Consider the following 17989-nt stretch of genomic DNA (forward strand, 5'->3'; position numbering starts at 1 on the left):
CAAGAAGGATGTGGAAAAACTGGAAAACATCCAGCGGAGGGCAACAAAAATGATTGGGGAAGGAGCACATGACTTATGAGGAGAGGCTGAGGGTACTGGGATTATTTAGTCTGCAGAAGAGAAGAATGAGGGGGGATTTGATAGCTGCTTTCAACTACCTGAAAGGGGGTTTCAAAGAGGATGGCTCTAGACTGTTCTCAATGGTACCAGATGATAGAACAAGGAGTAATGGTCTCAAGTTGCAGTGGGGGAAGTTTAGGTTGGATATTAGGAAAAACTTTGTCACTAGGAGGGTGGTGAAGCACTGGAATGGGTTACCTAGGGAGGTGGTGGAATTTTTTTCCTTAGAGGTTTTTAAGGTCAGGCTTGACAAAGCCCTAGATGGGAATATTTAGTTGGGGATTAGGTCCTGCTTTGAGCAGGGGGTTGGACTAGATGACCTCCTGAGGTCCCTTCCAACCCTGATATTCTATGATTCTATGATCCTCACACTTGTATAATGTGGGGACTCTCATGAACCTGCACTGAGGGCTCCTGGAAGAGTTTAAAAGCAGATGGCTGCCTGAAAGGGTGAGCTCCCTACCCACCTGCCAGCATCCACCTCCATCCATGTTTAGCGGTAAAGAGAGATTTTCAAAAATAATGGGAAAGCTGCACGAGGGGCTGTCCCTTTTGACAGGGCTGGATAAGTAAAGAATTTGTACAAAATAAAAGAAGAAATACAGCTAAAATCAGAAAAAAAAAGATGGCCCCTGACCAGAGCTTCCTGAGAGAGCTGATGGTAAAGAAAAGAATCTCCAGTGCTGCTATTAACCAGGAAATGCAGAATGAACTGAAGGACTTCAGAAAAGACTCATCTCCCTCCTTGGAGAGGTAAATGACTTAGTTACTGTAACCTAAGAGTTTGGTCAGAAAAGAAATGCGAGTAAAAGTTTTGGAGTTCAAAACTACTTATTTAATTGAGGAAACAATCTCTGTGAGAGGCAAAGCTATGATTTTCCTCTGTACAACGAAGTAAAATAAATCTGTCCACTAACACCAAACACGAGTGCCTTGGCTCAGATTACACACACTTCGGCACTGGGGTAAACTTTCAAACTCACAGAAAATATTTTCATAGGAAGACATATGTTCGTATTGTGTGATCACCTTCCAGTAGTGTGAACAACATCTGTCACATGGTGATTGTTCTCTGATCCTCTCTTGCAGAATGTATGTGTATGTACAGTGATGTATCTTGTTTTGGTAGGATTTTAGGGTTTGTTTTGTTGTGTTTTTTTAAGCAAAAAAATCCCCCCACCCCTTCTCACTCTCTCTCAGTGTTGAAGAGAGACCCACACAGACTTCATCTGGAAAAAGGGGCCCTGAAGGAAGATTTAAAGCAAGCACAAAATGAGGGATTCTTATGGCTCCATAAGCAGCACATGGGGTCAGCTCTGAGGATAAAAAAGAATATCTAGGAAAGTTATAAAGTGCATGAAATCACAGAAGCATAGTCCCCTGGTGATTGTGCAAGGAGCTGGAACTATTATTCCATGATCTTGGCAAAAAGAAGCATGCGTAGCACCACTAACTAGGGAATTTCCAAAGTGCTCTGGCTTGCACTTATTCATCAAGGATTGCATCAATGGTAGATGGTTGGTGGAAGTCCCCACAGTGCTAGTTCAGTGTCAAGATGAATATGGAGCATGATGCGGTCCCTGAATAGTCCCTTTCTACCAGCAGCACTTTAAAGATGCTAATTGTTCTCTTTGTCACGTCATATACAGTTTTATCTATGACAGGCATTTGACCCTGGACTGTAACTTCCTGGCCAAGTGTAGGCACATTCCCATGCTCCATTAAAGTAAGACACGCCATGAGGCTTTGCACTGTGCATTAGAGAAGGAGCTGGCGTGAAAAGGGGCATCACCTACCACATGAGGGAGCTCTGAGGGAGCTCAGCTGCAGTTCACCAGAAGCAGCAGTCACTGCAAAAGCACTATACTTTGGAATGGATATGGGAGGTCTCTGGCAATTAGGTTTCATAGCAGAAGATATTAATGTGGAATTTTTTGTTTCAATAGCCACCACAGCTGACTACTAAAATAAAATTTTTAAAAAAATCACAGACATTTCTTGGTCATCCTTTAGAGTGAGATTCCATTTGTAAATGGCTTATAAAGGGTTAATGATTAATAGCTGTTACAGACATGAGTAATATTTGGTTATAAGCATATCAGTAAAAGGTGTTATAGATGTTTCTAAGCAATCTAGAGACCTGTTGGACTCTATAACAATCAATTAATTAGTTATTAAAAGATACATTAATCCTTTAGAAACCATATAGAAGTGGAACTTTAATATAAAGTGTGTCCTATTTATTAACTCCAACCTCTCTCAAGAGAGTATGTTAGAGAATGTCTCCCACATGGCGCCTTGATTTGGAAGGAGTTATATTCCATCTATGGTTTACCATGAAAACAGAAGGCATTCTAAGAATGGGAACAAGATATCTTCCTTCCCAACCTGCCAGCCCTATCAACAGATGTTAATTCAAATGGACCCTCCAGTACTTTAGAAGTTCACCCATAACATGTTGAAATAACATTAAAAAAGAGCCATAAAAAATTGGCACTGCAGTTTTCCAAGTGTTCTTCTTGCTAGCAGAAAAACACCACTGCAAAGCCAACCTGACATGTCCTGCGGGTGCTTTTCCTCCTTGTAACTGACAGTGTGAATTCAGTTATCACACACCAGAAAACCAGGTACCATCCAGTTCCTGTCCTAGTGAACAGAGTTTCCTTTTCCTCTCCGTAGTTAAATCCAAAGTTAGTTAGGGTGACCAGATGTCCTGATTTTATAGGGACAGTCCCGATTTTTGGGTCTTTTTCTGATATAGGTTCCTATTACCCCCTACCCCATCCCAATTTTTCACATTTGCTGTCTGGTCACCCTAAAAGGGACATCATTTTTCCATTTTAGGGGGTAAGTGTCCAAACCTGGCAGCTAAAGCTTTTCCCCACCCTTTCTGACCGACAATTGAAATGAAGCTGAGGGTGCAAATAAGAGCCACCTACTTATCAACCACTTCCTACACACCACAGCTAAACTATATCACACATCATCAGTTTCATTCTCTCGCACAGATCTAGACAGCAAAAGGATGATATGCTGACCAGAGAGAAATGTCCTAGCTGTGCCCTCAAAATGGCTATCCCTTTCTCTGTCATGGTGCAATCGACAGATCATTGATTCACCGAGTGAAAGCTCCTTAACCTTTGACAATCCTCCTCCTCGTCAGTGTTGTGTCGAAAATACGTGAGCAGGTTACATGGAGCTCATTTTTCTTTTGTTGTGGGCCATGCTCAGATCCGGAGAGGCAACTGGACATGGAAATGGTAAGAGATCACTGCTGCTTTCTGGAAAGTAAAACCAGGTTTACTATTGCTTGGTTGCTCTGGCGTAGGTTATTGACACGCTGACTGCTTTAAGGTAAGGCAAGAGGTTAGTAGATTAAAGGAGCTTAGTATTCTAAGGAAGCAAGAGAAATGTGCCCACAAACCATCAACTGGAGACAATCCAGAGTGGGAACATTCATGTTTTGTCTGAGTAACATATGACTCTTCTAACCCATCACTGGAACAGTGGGCAGATCAAAGGAATCCTAAGCACTCTTCTAGTGCAAATAGCTCTTTGAATTTTTTTTTTCCATTTTGCATGAAACTTTAGGAAATATAAAAATAGAAATTGAAATGTCAATAGCCTCCTCAGATAACTTGCAAGTGACTTTGGTGTACTTGCCAGTAGCAGATACATAATCAAGGTTTGCTACAGATGTGATTAATACCAATTATGCTTTTTCACCCCTTTAATAAATGCTTCCTATTCATTCTAGAAGAAATTAGATTAACCATTCACCTCACACTACAGGTTTATATTAGTATTACCTGTTGGGGTATTCATGTACACTAAGAAATTATGTAATACGTAAGTAATTGGTGCCAGTGTTTGAGTCTGAATTAGTATGTTTGAATGCAAAGATGTCTATAAAGTCAGTACCTGTGATATTTCTATTCTAAACATCTCAAGGATTTCCAGCTTCAGAGGTAAGAGATGGGTAAGAAATTCAGAAAGAAATTCTTTCATGGAAACTCAGACGAACTGAAGATTGTATTGCTAATTGCTCACTTCCAGCACTGGATACTGAAATTGTACTAGAAAAGCAATTGTAATTTTGCGAGGAGATTGTATTGTATATAACGGAACAACTTGAACTGGCTGTTGCCCCAGTCTACTCATAAACAAAATGTTTAATCTCCAGGCAATTTTATCTTCAGAGAATAATGCATTGAAACATCTGCATCTTTTTATTAAATGGAGACATTTTAATGGTCAAATGAAATGCCAGCTTCCCTTACATGATTTTAAATGATGCATGTGACAGTCTCACTGTGAAATGTTCAGCAGGAGATACGTAAATGGAATCAGTTCTGGGATGAGTCAAGTCCTGTGTATCATGTTCTTTGTATTACTGTGCCTTGGGAGAGTACCCACTGGGAGAGTACAGTCTGAGATCTGAATTTATCAGACGCCTTTCTTAGAATCACGGAAAAACTGAGGGGTGTGTAACACTTGCATTTCATACTGAAGTCTGCAATTGAATTCTGTGATGAATTTATAAATATAGAAAATTAACTTAAGATATTTCCATATAGTTATCTCTCCTGCATTACACCCCCCTCTTCCCTTCGCTTCCTGTACTTACTTTGAATGCCTGTCCCGATACTTTCATAATTTTTAACTTCATTTTGTTATTCTCTTGATAATAATGCCCTTTGAAACTGAAACGTAACTCTAGCTTTTGACACGGTCTCCCAGAGTATTCTTGTCAGCAATTTCAAGAAGTATGGGCTGGATGAATTCACTATAAGGTGGGTAGAAAGTTGGCTAGATTGTCGGGCTCAACGGGTAGTGATCAATGGCTCCATGTCTAGTTGGCAGCCGGTGTCAAGTGGAGTGCCCCAGAGGTCGGTCCTGGGGCCGGTTTTGTTCAATATCTTCATAAATGATCTGGAGGATGGTGTGGATTGCACTCTCAGCAAATTTGCGGATGATACTAAACTAGGAGGAGTGGTAGATACGCTGGAGGGCAGGGATAGGATACAGAGGGACCTAGACAAATTGGAGGATTGGGCCAAAAGAAATCTGATGAGGTTCAATAAGGATAAGTGCAGGGTCCTGCACTTAGGACGGAAGAACCCAATGCACCGCTACAGACTAGGGACCGAATGGCTAGGCAGCAGTTCTGCGGAAGAGGACCTAGCAGTGACAGTGGACGAGAAGCTGGATATGAGTCAGCAGTGTGCCCTTGTTGCCAAGAAGGCCAATGTCATTTTGGGATGTATAAGTAGGGGCATAGCTAGCAGATCGAGGGACGTGATCGTCCCCCTCTATTCGACATTGGTGAGGCCTCATCTGGAGTACTGTGTCCAGTTATGGGCCCCACACTACAAGAAGGATGTGGATAAATTGGAGAGAGTCCAGCGAAGGGCAACAAAAATGATTAGGGGTGTGGAACACATGACTTATGAGGAGAGGCTGAGGGAACTGGGATTGTTTAGTCTGCAGAAGAGAAGAATGAGGGGGGATTTGATAGCTGCTTTCAACTACCTGAGAGGTGGTTCCAGAGAGGATGGTTCTAGACTATTCTCAGTGGTAGCAGATGACAGAACAAGGAGTAATGGTCTCAAGTTGCAGTGGGGGAGGTTTAGGTTGGATATTAGGAAAAACTTTTTCACTAGGAGAGTGGTGAAACACTGGAATGCGTTACCTAGGGAGGTGGTAGAATCTCCTTCCTTAGAAGTTTTTAAGGTCAGGCTTGACAAAGCCCTGGCTGGGATGATTTAATTGGGGATTGGTCCTGCTTTGAGCAGGGGGTTGGATTAGATGACCTCCTGAGGTCCCTTCCAACCCTGATATTCTATGATTCTATGATTCTTTACCAAAATCTTTTCCCCTCCAGTTTATTTATTGTAGGGTTGTCTCGGAGTACTGTAGGTGTTAGTGTGTTGTTTTCTTTCTGATGGGGAACATGTCAAGGACAGTAAGGACTCTTGCAAATGCATAGAACTAAAAAGAGGGTAGGCCAAATTATGGGCCAGACTTGACAATGTCTCTTTGTAATCACTGCGCCTACCTGGCCCGTGGCACCGCATTTATCCTTCGATTTTCCAGCTCTCTCAGTATTGCAGATCAATGTAATGAAATAAATTCTGTTGCACAGTTCATATAGCACAGGGTTTCTGGGCAAATACACCGTCAAAAATGAAAATTTCTGGAAGGGGAATGAAAATAAAAATACTTAGTTCTCAGCTAGCACTTTTCATCTGTGGCTCTCAAAGAGCTTTCCAAAATGTGGGCAAGCATCATTTCCCTCATTTTATAGATGAAGAGTCTGAGGCAGAGAGAGATCGTTGACTTATTTAAGTTACACCCATGTCTCCTGTCTTCTGGTTCATTGGGCATACTGTCTCTTACCTTCTTATTATTTATTGTTTGTGTTGTGATAGCACTTAAGATGCCCCAGACACACACCAGGACTCCATTGTGCTAGGTTCTGTACAAACACAGGACAAATAAGATAGTTCCTGCCCCAAAGAGCTTGCAATACAACTAATCATCTTAAATTAATAAAGAATCATAGAATCATACAACCATAGGGTTAGGAGGGATCGCAACAGTCATCTAGTCTGACCCCCTGCCAAATGCAGGATTTGTTATGTCTAAGCCATCCAAGACAGATGGATGTACAGCTTCTTTTTGAAAACCTCCAATGAAGAAGATTCCATGACTTCCCTAGGCAGTTTGTTCCATTGTCCTACTGTTCTTACCATTAGGAAGTTTCTCCTGAGATTTAATCTAAATCTGCTTTGCTGGAGTTTGGACCTGTTGCCTCCTGTCCTGACCACTATGGCAAGAGAGAACAATTTTTCTCCATCTTTTTTATGGCAGCCTTTCAAGTATTTGAAGACTGTGATCATGTCCCTCCTTAATCTCCCTTTTTCCAAACTAAACATACCCAGTTCCTCCAGCCTTTGCTTGTATGGCTTGCATTCCATCCCTTTGATCATCTTTGTTGCTCGCCTCTGGACCCTTTCATAGAATCATAGAATAGAATCATAGAATATCAGGGTTGGAAGGGACCTCAGGAGGTCATCTAGTCCAACCCCCTGCTCAAAGCAGGACCGATCCCCAATTAAATCATCCCAGCCAGGGCTTTGTCAAGCCTGACCTTAAAAACTTCTAAGGAAGGAGATTCCACCACCCAGGTAACGCATTCCAGTGTTTCACCACCCTCCTAGTGAAAAAGTTTTTCCTAATATCCAACCTAAATCTCCCCCACTGCAACTTGAGACCATTACTCCTTGTTCTATCATCTGGTACCATTGAGAACAGTCTAGAGCCATCCTCTTTGAAACCACCTTTCAGGTAGTTGAAAGCAGCTATCAAATCCCCCCTCATTCTTCTCTTCTGCAGACTAAATAATCCCAGTTCCCTCAGCCTCTCCTCATAAGTCATGTGTTCCAGTCCCCTAATTCTTTTTGTTGCCCTCCGCTGGACTCTTTCCAGTTTCTCTACATCCTTTCTATATAACGGGGACCAAAACTGGACGCAGTTCTCCAGCTGAGGCCTCACCAGCGCTGAGTAAAGCGATACTGTCACCTCCTGTGACTTGCATGCTATGCCTCTGTTAATGCAACCCAAAATTGCATTTACTTTTTTTGCCACAGCATCACACTGTTGACTCATGTTGAGGCTGTGATCCACCACAACTCCCAGAGCCTTCTCAGCAGTACTGCTGCTGAGTCAGTTATCCCTCATTCTATATTTGTATATTCGGTTTCTCTTCACTAAATGTAGCACCTTACATTTGTCTCTGTTGACTTTCATTTTGTTGTCTATAGCCCAGTGGTCCCATTTGTCAAGATTCCTTTGAATTTTAATATACTGTATCAATGTGTGGCTCATACCCAGTAAGGACTAAAATAAAAAAGTGAGAATTTAATTTAAAATGTAGAGTACCAGTTCTCAGAAATGTATACACAAAGTATGTATCTGTAATTGTATTTGTACACAATTCGCATCACCATGGTATCTGGATGTTACATAAAATGTTAAATGATCAAGCACATACACAAAGTTCTCAGTAGGCTGACCTGAGAGAAAGCTACTTTATAGCAACCCCTTGGACTCCCAGTTGCAGCGGCCCTTATCCAGTAAATGCCCAATATAAAAATATACCTTGCTCTGTACTAAAAGACTGCCAGCCCCCTGATCTGATGGTCTAGGAAAGGTAGAAGTTGCTACAGACAGGGACTCTCTAAAGTATCTCCACTTTGATGAAGAAATTTCCTCTTGCCCCATTAAGGCCTGAGTGTACTCCAGTTTCTTATTATCCAGTGTAATCCTCTTCTACCACTTCCCTTATCATGACACCACCGGTAACTTCGTCAGCTTTCCCATCTCCCAAGCTCACCATTATGGTATCATCTCTGACTCATCTCTTTCCTTCTAACTCCATATCCAGTCTGTCACTAAAGTTCCATTGTTAAAAACACATGCCCATGACTTTGGACACACTCGCCTTGATAACTGTAACCTCCTCTCTAGTGTCCTTGTTTCTCCCCTCCAGTCAGTCCAAAACTCTGCTAAAACCTATTCCACTGCACTGATAGCCCCCGCTCCTTGAATTCCTACACTGGCTTTCTGTCTCTTGCTGCCCTTTGCCTCGATCTCCCAGGCCTGGCTGTGAACTTTAGGACAATTTCCCGTTCCTGTTTGCCAGATTTCCTCTCACCTGGTTCAAATCCTTCCTCACAACCCACTCCGTCCCACCTTATTCTCTTCACCAATGATCTCCTCATCTCCTTATCTGCACTGATGGCTTTCCTTTATCTTCTCATTTTTAAAGCTTCAGCCCTCTAGGTCAGGGAAGATGCTTTACTCTCTATTTTGTAAAATGGCAGGGGCATTACAAGGTATAAATACATAATGGATAATGCCTATTCAATCCTTGATCTCCTTGCTGAGACTGACAGTGAAAAACCGAATGGCTCTGATTATTGTTGTGAGGTGGACATCACTCAGTAAGGCACTGTTCTTAGACTTTTTTCCCTACCATTTCAAACCAAACTAGTGTGACTCATAGGTTTTTTCAGTATTATCCAAGGTTGGAGTATGTATTCCCCAACCACCCCTATATTCTGGCCATATGTTTGTCACCCAGAGCAATTCGTCTCACAGGTGATGTTCTATTACCACCCTACCCCCGCCAAAACCCAACCAAACCCCCAAATTGAGGAGGTTAATGCCAAAGAATAGGGTTTGAATCTATGTGCATGCACATACTTTTCATAGCCAGATCTCCTACTTAGCAGAGTGACCTTTACCTGTGGGCATGAACACAGATGAGGCCAATGTTACAAAGGCCACATCTGAGTAAATATGTGGTCAAGTCTATTCAAAACTGAAAATGCTAATGCCCCAATAAATGTGCTGCTCACACGATCTATTCAATACCAAATGAGTATGCTGCTGCTGCAATGTACTCAACAGTTACCCTGGAGAAGGACAAGCTCTTTGGTTTTACCACAATGATCAGAGGGGTATAAGAAACAAAAAAGGACAGAATAGAAAATAAATTCTCCCGTCTTTTGCTTTGTGCCTTTTCCACACAGCTCTCGGTGCTTGGAACAATTTCCCTCTTGACCGTATATTGAGTACTCTCCTTTTCTTCCTTAACACACCTTTTAAAAAATGTGCCCTTTGGTCAGCGGTCCCTGGCATGGCTGCTTAGCACAGGACAGGAGTTAGGGGCACTATATGTAGTGATACTAAGCAGCACAAACGGAGCCAGATTTTCTGGAGTCACGTATAGCTCTGTAAAGTGCATGTAAAATACTACCAAGCCACATGCCTTCACTCATGTATGCTGGTGGTGGCATTTCGCACCCAAAGGGCCCTCACTTTGTACCACTTAAATGATGACACAAGGTATAAGGCAATGGTGAATCAGGCTTGTCATGTTTAGTTAGTCCATGAGCTAGAGAGCCAGAGTGAACTGCCAGACCTATCTAGGGCCAGGAAACTGAATAAAGACGCACCTGTATAGTCATTACAATTGAGACCTGTCTCTTCTATCCTGCAAGGAGCTGTAGGTTTCTCCTAGCCTTTCAGTGCTGATCTCCTTTCTGGTGCTGTTCGCCATGCCTATGCCTGATTTTCTCATTTTTATTTTATTTGTGTTTGTTAGATTGTAAATTCCTTGAGGAAAGGAGCTTGTCTTCTCATGAGATTTGGTTAAGTACTACATATATTACAACACACATGGTCCAACACCTCAGATACAAACACTCCCAAACTTCAGAGAACTTCAGTACTGGACCCAAACTTCACAGCTCAGATCCATCTCTGTTTACCTGTATAAATAACAAGTGACATTAATAAAACAAAACAACTTCAGGGGGGGAAAGTTACAAAGACAGAACAGACACCCATTTTTTACTTTTAGATCAAAAATAGTTGGGAAAAGTTTTCAAAGCTCAGTAGTTACCATTTCAGTCCAGCAGATGGGTATCAGTTCTCCCTCTTCACAGGTCAATTTCAATTGTTGGATACCATCTAGAGATGATATAGTTTCAGAAACAGCATCAAATGAGCACCTCAGATAGCTTCTTATGGGACTCTCTGGATTTTGATACAGGGGTGAGTTTTTGCTATCTCTTTGGAAAGGTTTTCTTTACTTCTGAACTATCTGAGTGTCTCTGTCTGCTGTATTGTTTTCTCCAACAATTTCTGCGTAAGTCTTCAGAGCTGCCAGCCTGCTACTGTTCCCCACCCGTGTACTCAGGGAAAAAATGTCCTATTCTGTATATTACAGTTTTATATTCTGCATCAAACCATGTCAAAGCTAGTGTCACAAATCCACGGAAGAAAAAAAAAACAAATTCTGAGTTAAGATTACCACAGCATCTGACTCGCTATGTTGTGTCTACCTAGTACTATAAATACCTGTCAGATTTCCCCTCTCACCTATTTTGGTCAAAAATAGTTGACTTTCTGTCTGGATTCCTATATCAAACCAGTCCTCTAACTCAAATATTGGTATGAAGTAGCCATGCAATTGGCAAACATTCTAAAGCCATGATCTTATCAGATTTCAACAACTAAAACATTTTGGGACAACTCAATAGTATACCTAGATGGGAAACTTCTGGGAAGGAACCAAATGCTAAAGGAAGTGATGTTGGTACTGAGACGTCATTCTTTCCTCTTAGACAGCGTCATGCTGGTAGCAGACAATGAGCTCCTGGCATTAACATCTCTTGAATAAGCTATAAAATGGTGGTTATGACCATTAAAAATCCCATAGCACTTATGCTAGAGCAGAGGAGTTAGCTTCAATGTCCTAACCAAATCTGAATATAGCTAAATACATTCGGGATACCTAAATTTCCCTTCTAAATCCAACTTGAGTTAATCTTCACTTCCTGTCCCAGTTTGTTGTTAGTGTCGCTTTACACTGCTCAACTTTTGGTACAGTTCACCCAAGGAAATGAGAAAAGAAATAGATTAGGTAGATGACTATGTAATAGGAGAAATGTATGTGTAATTTGTACAAATCAGTAACATTGGTAAACCACTTTGGGATTCATTTGGATTAAAGGCCCTAAGAAAAGGAGAGATTATTATCATTAAGAGGTAATCACCTCTACTATTCCTTATATGTAAGCATTAGCCAAAAGATAGTGTAGGAAACAAGTAGTTTTTCAAAGAGCTCCTTACTAATTTGAGAGTATGTCAGGTCCAGTGGACCAACTTGCTCAACCCAAAAAGTTAAAAGATCCTTCTAAACAACAGCAAAAGTCCTTCCTTCAGCATTCGTTGTGTATAGGTATGTTCTGAACATATGAACAATGCTGTCAAAAGCAAACAAGGAAACCCCAGCCATAACATAACAGCTTTACAGGGCAGTAGTGGTGTGTCAGGAAACAGTGACTTTTTTCAAAGGGCTGTAACATAACTTTTGTATATTGTGAAACCATAATTTCCAGTATAAATGCCCCAAAATGTACATAGATGCTTGATAACCTTCGAAGTAACATGCTATGTGACTCCATGTGATGCCTTAGACTTGATGCTTGAGCATTATTAGTGAGTTGATTAATTATTAACTAGAAAAGCTTTAGTCAAATACAAGTCAATGGGCTCAATACAGGAGTAATGAGATTAAATTCTATGGCTTGTGGTATACAGAAAGTCATACTAGATGATCTAATGGTTCTTTCTGTCCTTAAAATTGTGAACCAGAAATGACCTGAACAGTCTCACAAACCTAGAATTAAAATACTTGAGGTTTGACAAAGTATAGATAACTTTTCTTCTTTTAACATTTTGGGTATAGTTCCATTTCCCTAGTTCTGACCAGAGTAAGAGCCTTTCCTGAGGCATTTCTTCTCAAGAAAAATTCCAACCATTCTAGATGCTGTCCTAATAGAACTGCTGATGGACTGAATAGAATGTTATATGTAGTATAGTTGTAGTCGTGTTGGATATTAGAGAGACAAGGTAGGTGAGGTAATATTTTTTATTGGCCAACTTCTTTTGGTAAGAAAAACACGCTTTTGAGCCACAGAGAGCTAAAAAGATCTCTGTATGGCTGACAAGCTTCTCTCTGTCACCTACAGAAGTTGGTTCAATAAAAGATATTACCTCACCCGTCTTGCGTTTTGAATAGCAGGTTAGAAAGACTGTAGAAGAACAATGAAAAATGCATTAATAACCATATTGTACTCAGTATGTTTAGTAAATGTTGTCATGTTATTAAATATGTATACTTTCACAAAATACCAAATCAGAACTATTCACATTAAGTCCTAACCAGCTAAGAAATGTCAACATTAAAAACTAAGGCATATGTAGCACACATGGCATAGGAATAAAAGAGAAAACAGAGAAACCCTGAGAATTTTACTTCCTTTACTCAAAATAGGCTCTGGAGGATTACCAAGGGGGACACACAATGGAATTCTGATCCTCACTTGTCTGATTAGAATTATAAATTGCAGTTAGTTTTAATCGGTAATGCACCCACATGCCAAACCAATGGGTGCCCTGTAGGCCCAATATTCAAATCACAGTTCCATTGGAAGATGAGCAATATTGAGTGGACAATCATTATTATTATTATTATTTATTTGTACTACCCTAGCCCCTAGGAGCCCCGATTATGGACCGCATTGCACTAGAGGCTGTGCAAACACAGAACAAAAAAAGACAGTCCTTGCCCCAAGAGCGTGTAATCTAACTATAAGAAAATAAGACAACAGGTAGCTATAAACAGACAGACAGGCAGATGGATACAAAGGAGAGTTTCAAAGGAGGGATTTGAAAGAAGACAATGAAATGGCTTTGCAGATGTTTATGTAGCTCTCCCCCTAAATGTGATGGACAGCATGGGAAAAAGCACAAAGGTGCTTGTTTAAAATGTAACAAGTGAGTGACAAAAACTAGCATCATTGGCAGAGCAGAAGCAGGAATCAACACCTCTATTGCATATTGGTAGCATTCAACTTAAAAAAGGGGAATTACACAAAAGTAAGGAAGCTAGTTAAATGGAAATTAAAAAGAATAGTCACAAGGGGCAAATGTGTGCAGATTGCATGGAGACTTTTTAAAACCACCTTAACAGAGGCTCAAACTAAATGTATATCCCAAATTAAAAATATTAAAATAAGAGGACCAAAAATAAATGCCAATCTGGCTAAGCAGAAAAGTTAAAGAGGTGGTTAGAGGCAAAAAGGCATCCTGTGAAAATTGGAAGTCAAATTCTCGTGAGGAAACTAAGAAGAAGCATAAATTCTGGCAAGTCAAGTATAAAAGTATAAGGCAGGCCAAGAAGGAGTCTGAAGAGCACCTAGCCTCAGACACAAAAACTAAGAGCAAGAATATTTTTAAATACATCAGAAACAGGAAACTGTCAAACAGTCAGTAGAGCCACTGGATGATCAAGATGTTAAAGGAGCAGTGTAGGAAGACCAGAACATTGTGGAGAAACTAAATGAATTCTTTGCATTGGTCTTCATGGCTGAGGATGTAAGGGAGTTCTCCATACCTGAGCCATTCTTTTTAGGTCACAAATCTGAGGAACTGTCCCAGACTAAGGTGTCAATAGAGGAGATTTTTGGAACAAATTGATAAATTAAAATAATAAATTACAGGGACCAGATAATATTCACCCAAGAATTCTGAAGGAACTCAAATATGAAATTGCAGAATTGCTAACTGTGGTATGTAACCTACTGTTTAAATCAGCCTCTGTACTAGATGACTGAAGGGTAGCTAATGTTACACCAATATTTAGAATAGGCTCCATAAGTAATCCTGACATTACAGGCAGGTAAGCCTAACTTTAGTACAGGGTACCAGACAAATTGATTGAAACTACAGTAAAGAACAGCATTATCAGATACATGGATAAACAGAACAGGTTGGGGAAGAGTAACACATCTTTTGTCAAAGAAAATCATGCCTCACCAATATATTAGTATTCTCTGAGGGTGTCAACAAGTATATGGACAAGGGTGATACAGTCGATATAGTGTACTTAGACTTTCAGAAAGCCTTTGACAAGGTTCTTCACCAAAGGCTCTTAAGCAATCTAAGCAGTCAGCAAATAAGAGGGAAAGTCTTCTAATGTTAAAAGATAGGAAACAAAAGGTAGGAATAAATAATTAGTTTTAACAGTGGAGAGAGGTAAATGGTAGGGTCCAGTAGGGATGTTTACTGGGAGCAGTGTTGTTCAATGTATTCATAAATGATCTGACATAGGAGCTGAACAGTGAAGTGGCAAAATTTGCAGACAATGCAAAATTACTCAAGCTAACTAAGTCCGAAGCTGACTGTGGCAATTTACAAAACGATCTCACAAAACTGGGTGATTGGGGAACAAAACGTTAGATGAAGTTCAGTATTGATAAATGCAAAGTAATGCACATTGGAAAACATAATCCCAATTGTACATACAAAATGATGGGGTCCAAACTGGCTTTTTCCACTCAAGAAAGAGGTTTTGGACTCATCATGGATAGTTCTCTGAAACCATCCACTCAATATGCAGTGGCAGTCAAAAAAAGCTAACGGAAAGTTAGGAACCATCAGGAAAGGGATAGATAATAAAACAGAAAATATCATAATGCCAGAAATGCATGGTACGCCCACATCTTGAATACTGTGTGCAGTTCTGGCAGCCCCATCGCAAAGAATATATATTAGAACTGGAAAAGGTACAGAGAGAACAGCAACAAAGATGACAAAGGGGAGGGCATGATAGAGGTCTATAAAATCATGAGTGATACGGAGAAAGTGAATAAAGAAGTTTATATTCGCCCCTTCATATAACACAAGAACTAGGGGTCACCTGATGAAATTAATAGGCAGCAGGTGTCAAACCAACCAACGGAAGTACTTCTTCACACAACGCACAGTCAGCCTGTGGAACTCTTTGCCATCGGATGTTGGGAAGCCAAAGGTATAATTGGGTTTTTTAAAGAATTAGATAAATTCATGGAGGCTAGGTCAAGCAGTGGACAACAGGAGATGGATCACTCAAAACTGCTCTGTTCCGTTTATTCTTTCTGAAGCATGTGGCATTGGTCACTGTCAGAAGACAAGATACTGGGCTAAATGGACCTTTGGTCTGACCTAGTATGGCTTGTCTTATGTTCTTACAGAGATGATAGGTAGCATGGGGATAAATCACGAAAGGCCATGAACATGGGCGGCGAGAGAACCGCTGGCTCAGGGAAGCTAGCCCCCCAGCCCCATCCCTTCTGCCCCCCTGCCAGAGCCCAGATCCCCCCCCCACTTTGCCATCTGGCTCCCGCCCCAGGCTAGCGCCCCCAGCCCCAGAGTGCCCCCAGCCTCGGAGCGCCAGGAGGGTGAGCAGCACGGCCCCAAGCCCAGAGGGCCAGGAGGCCAGGCAGCGCGGACCCAGTCCCCCAAGCCCTGGAGTGCCGGGCAGCATGGCCCCAGCCTCCCGAACCCTGGAGCACCAGGAGAGCAGGCAGCACAGCTCCAGCACCAGCCCCAGCTAGGGCCATGACACAGAGGAAGAGCCGTCCGCAGAGCAGGAAGCAAGAGGGGGATTGGGGGCGGAGTGTGGGCGGGGCCACACCTGGCTGTTTGGGGAGGCTCAGCCTCCCCCAGCCTATGATACCTGTTGCCCATGGCCATGAAAGCGAAGATAAGTAGTTTATGTCTGATGCAATGGAGAAGGGCGACATGGTTAATGGAAGCAAAGAAAGGGGTGACACGGTCAAAGGGATGAAGTAGGAAAATGATCCATGCAGCAGCATTCTGAATGGATATTGGTGGGGCAAGATTGCATGGCAAGGCCACAGAAAAGGATGCTGTGAGATGCTGAGAGTCTGGATGAGAGTTTTAGCTGTGTGGATGGAGAAGAAAGTTTGGTTTTTAGAGATGTTGTACAGGAAGACTTGGAAAGATCTGGACACAGCCTCGCTGTGAGGATCCAGAGAGAGGGCCAAGGTGAAGGTGACACCCACACTATGGGTCTGAGCGGCAGAGTGGGTGGAGGTGTTGTCCACAATCAGTTACAAGTGTCATTTTTTGTGCAGTATGGTGCACAGCAGCTCAGCAGAACCCCAGGCATCTCACCAGCTTGCCAGATAAGCAAGCAGTTGCCCTTTACAATGAGTAGGTAAAATGTTGTGGGTTTTTATTAAGAACTTAAAGAGATGTAGATTGGAATGCTGTTTGGTGAGATTCAGATCTACCAGCTGCTTCAAAGAGGTGTTTGAAGTCTCGAGGGAACCGTGCTTTTAGCTTTAAGGGAAAGTGAGAGTACATGTTCACGAAATGTCTCTCATCTGATAACTCTTTAATTTTAATCACCCTGACAGTCTGTGGTAAAGCATGTGGTTAACTATTTCGGGTACAGCAGCTTCTCTAGAAGCCACAATCTGCTGCTAGCTTATACAAGGCAAATCCTTGAACAATGTAGACATATAGGTGGACTGAAGACATTAAAACAGTTCAGATCATTTGTGCACAATGGATCTCTTTGCCTTCTTCCTCCCTTTCCTCCTGTGTGCTCACTCGCCCCCAGCTTTCACTAACGCAGGAGAGTACAGAGCGGGGAGAAAAAAGAACAAAGTGAGACAACAGTAGGTGACAGTGAAAGTAAAGAAGAGGAACCTGGAAAATTACATCATAGCACTGGGTTTAGAAATCACTGATTTCCATGGCTAGAAGTAATGTCAGCAAGGCCATGATTATCTACTCAGAGAGGACATCTTAGGAGTCAGGGGTAGAAGGCAAGAAGAATTAAAGACGGAGGGCTGTCTGGAGTTTGAGGCCCTTTCTTAGCCCTAATCCTCTGAGGGGGTTACATTATTGTTTCTTGTCACAGGAAATGGGGGAGGTGGTGAGTAGGGAAGTCTCATCATAGCAACTTGCAATGAGTATTACAGATAAATAGCCACTGACCACATTTGTCTTTTCTTTCTTTTCCTACATCAACTGAAGACCCTCCGTCTACAGATCACCCCCTCTTCTTGGCAGGTTCTCTCTAATGGATTAATCACTTGCCCTTCCTAACACAGCACCCCTTACTAAGATAGCCCTCCACGTCCAGAATCCCATCTTTGAGTTTCTCAAGATTCAGGGACCCGGAGCAAATGATTCCAGCACCTCATTTGGGAATTGCATTCATCTAACACTGGGTCTACAGCGAAGCCTGATCCTGTCTCCCTACTTGCATTAATACGACCCATTCTTAATTAATCCTAGGTGACTGAGAGTTATATTTGGATGTCATTTGCTGCTGTCATAACAGTCCTTGTTTTCTGGATTAATTATTTTTAGGTTTGCACCTTTCTCACTATAAGCGGTTGTTGGTTGGCTGCTGTTCAGTGCATGGGGACAG

The 17989-nt window shown here is 41.8% G+C and overlaps 1 protein-coding gene across 1 annotated transcript in view; it reads left to right on the forward strand.

Annotated features, from left to right (window-relative positions):
• Window positions 1-3128: 3128 nt before the first annotated feature.
• Window positions 3129-17989, forward strand: part of IL2RA (interleukin 2 receptor subunit alpha) — a 33930-nt gene continuing 19069 nt past the window's right edge. The window contains exon 1 of the mRNA XM_073331977.1: window positions 3129-3380. Coding sequence (XP_073188078.1) covers window positions 3314-3380 — 67 coding nt within the window. The 5' untranslated portion in view covers window positions 3129-3313. The remainder of the gene's footprint in view (window positions 3381-17989) is intronic.

The sequence above is a fragment of the Lepidochelys kempii genome, chromosome 1, assembly GCF_965140285.1.
Source record: "Lepidochelys kempii isolate rLepKem1 chromosome 1, rLepKem1.hap1, whole genome shotgun sequence".
Classification (NCBI taxonomy): Eukaryota; Metazoa; Chordata; order Testudines; family Cheloniidae; genus Lepidochelys; species Lepidochelys kempii.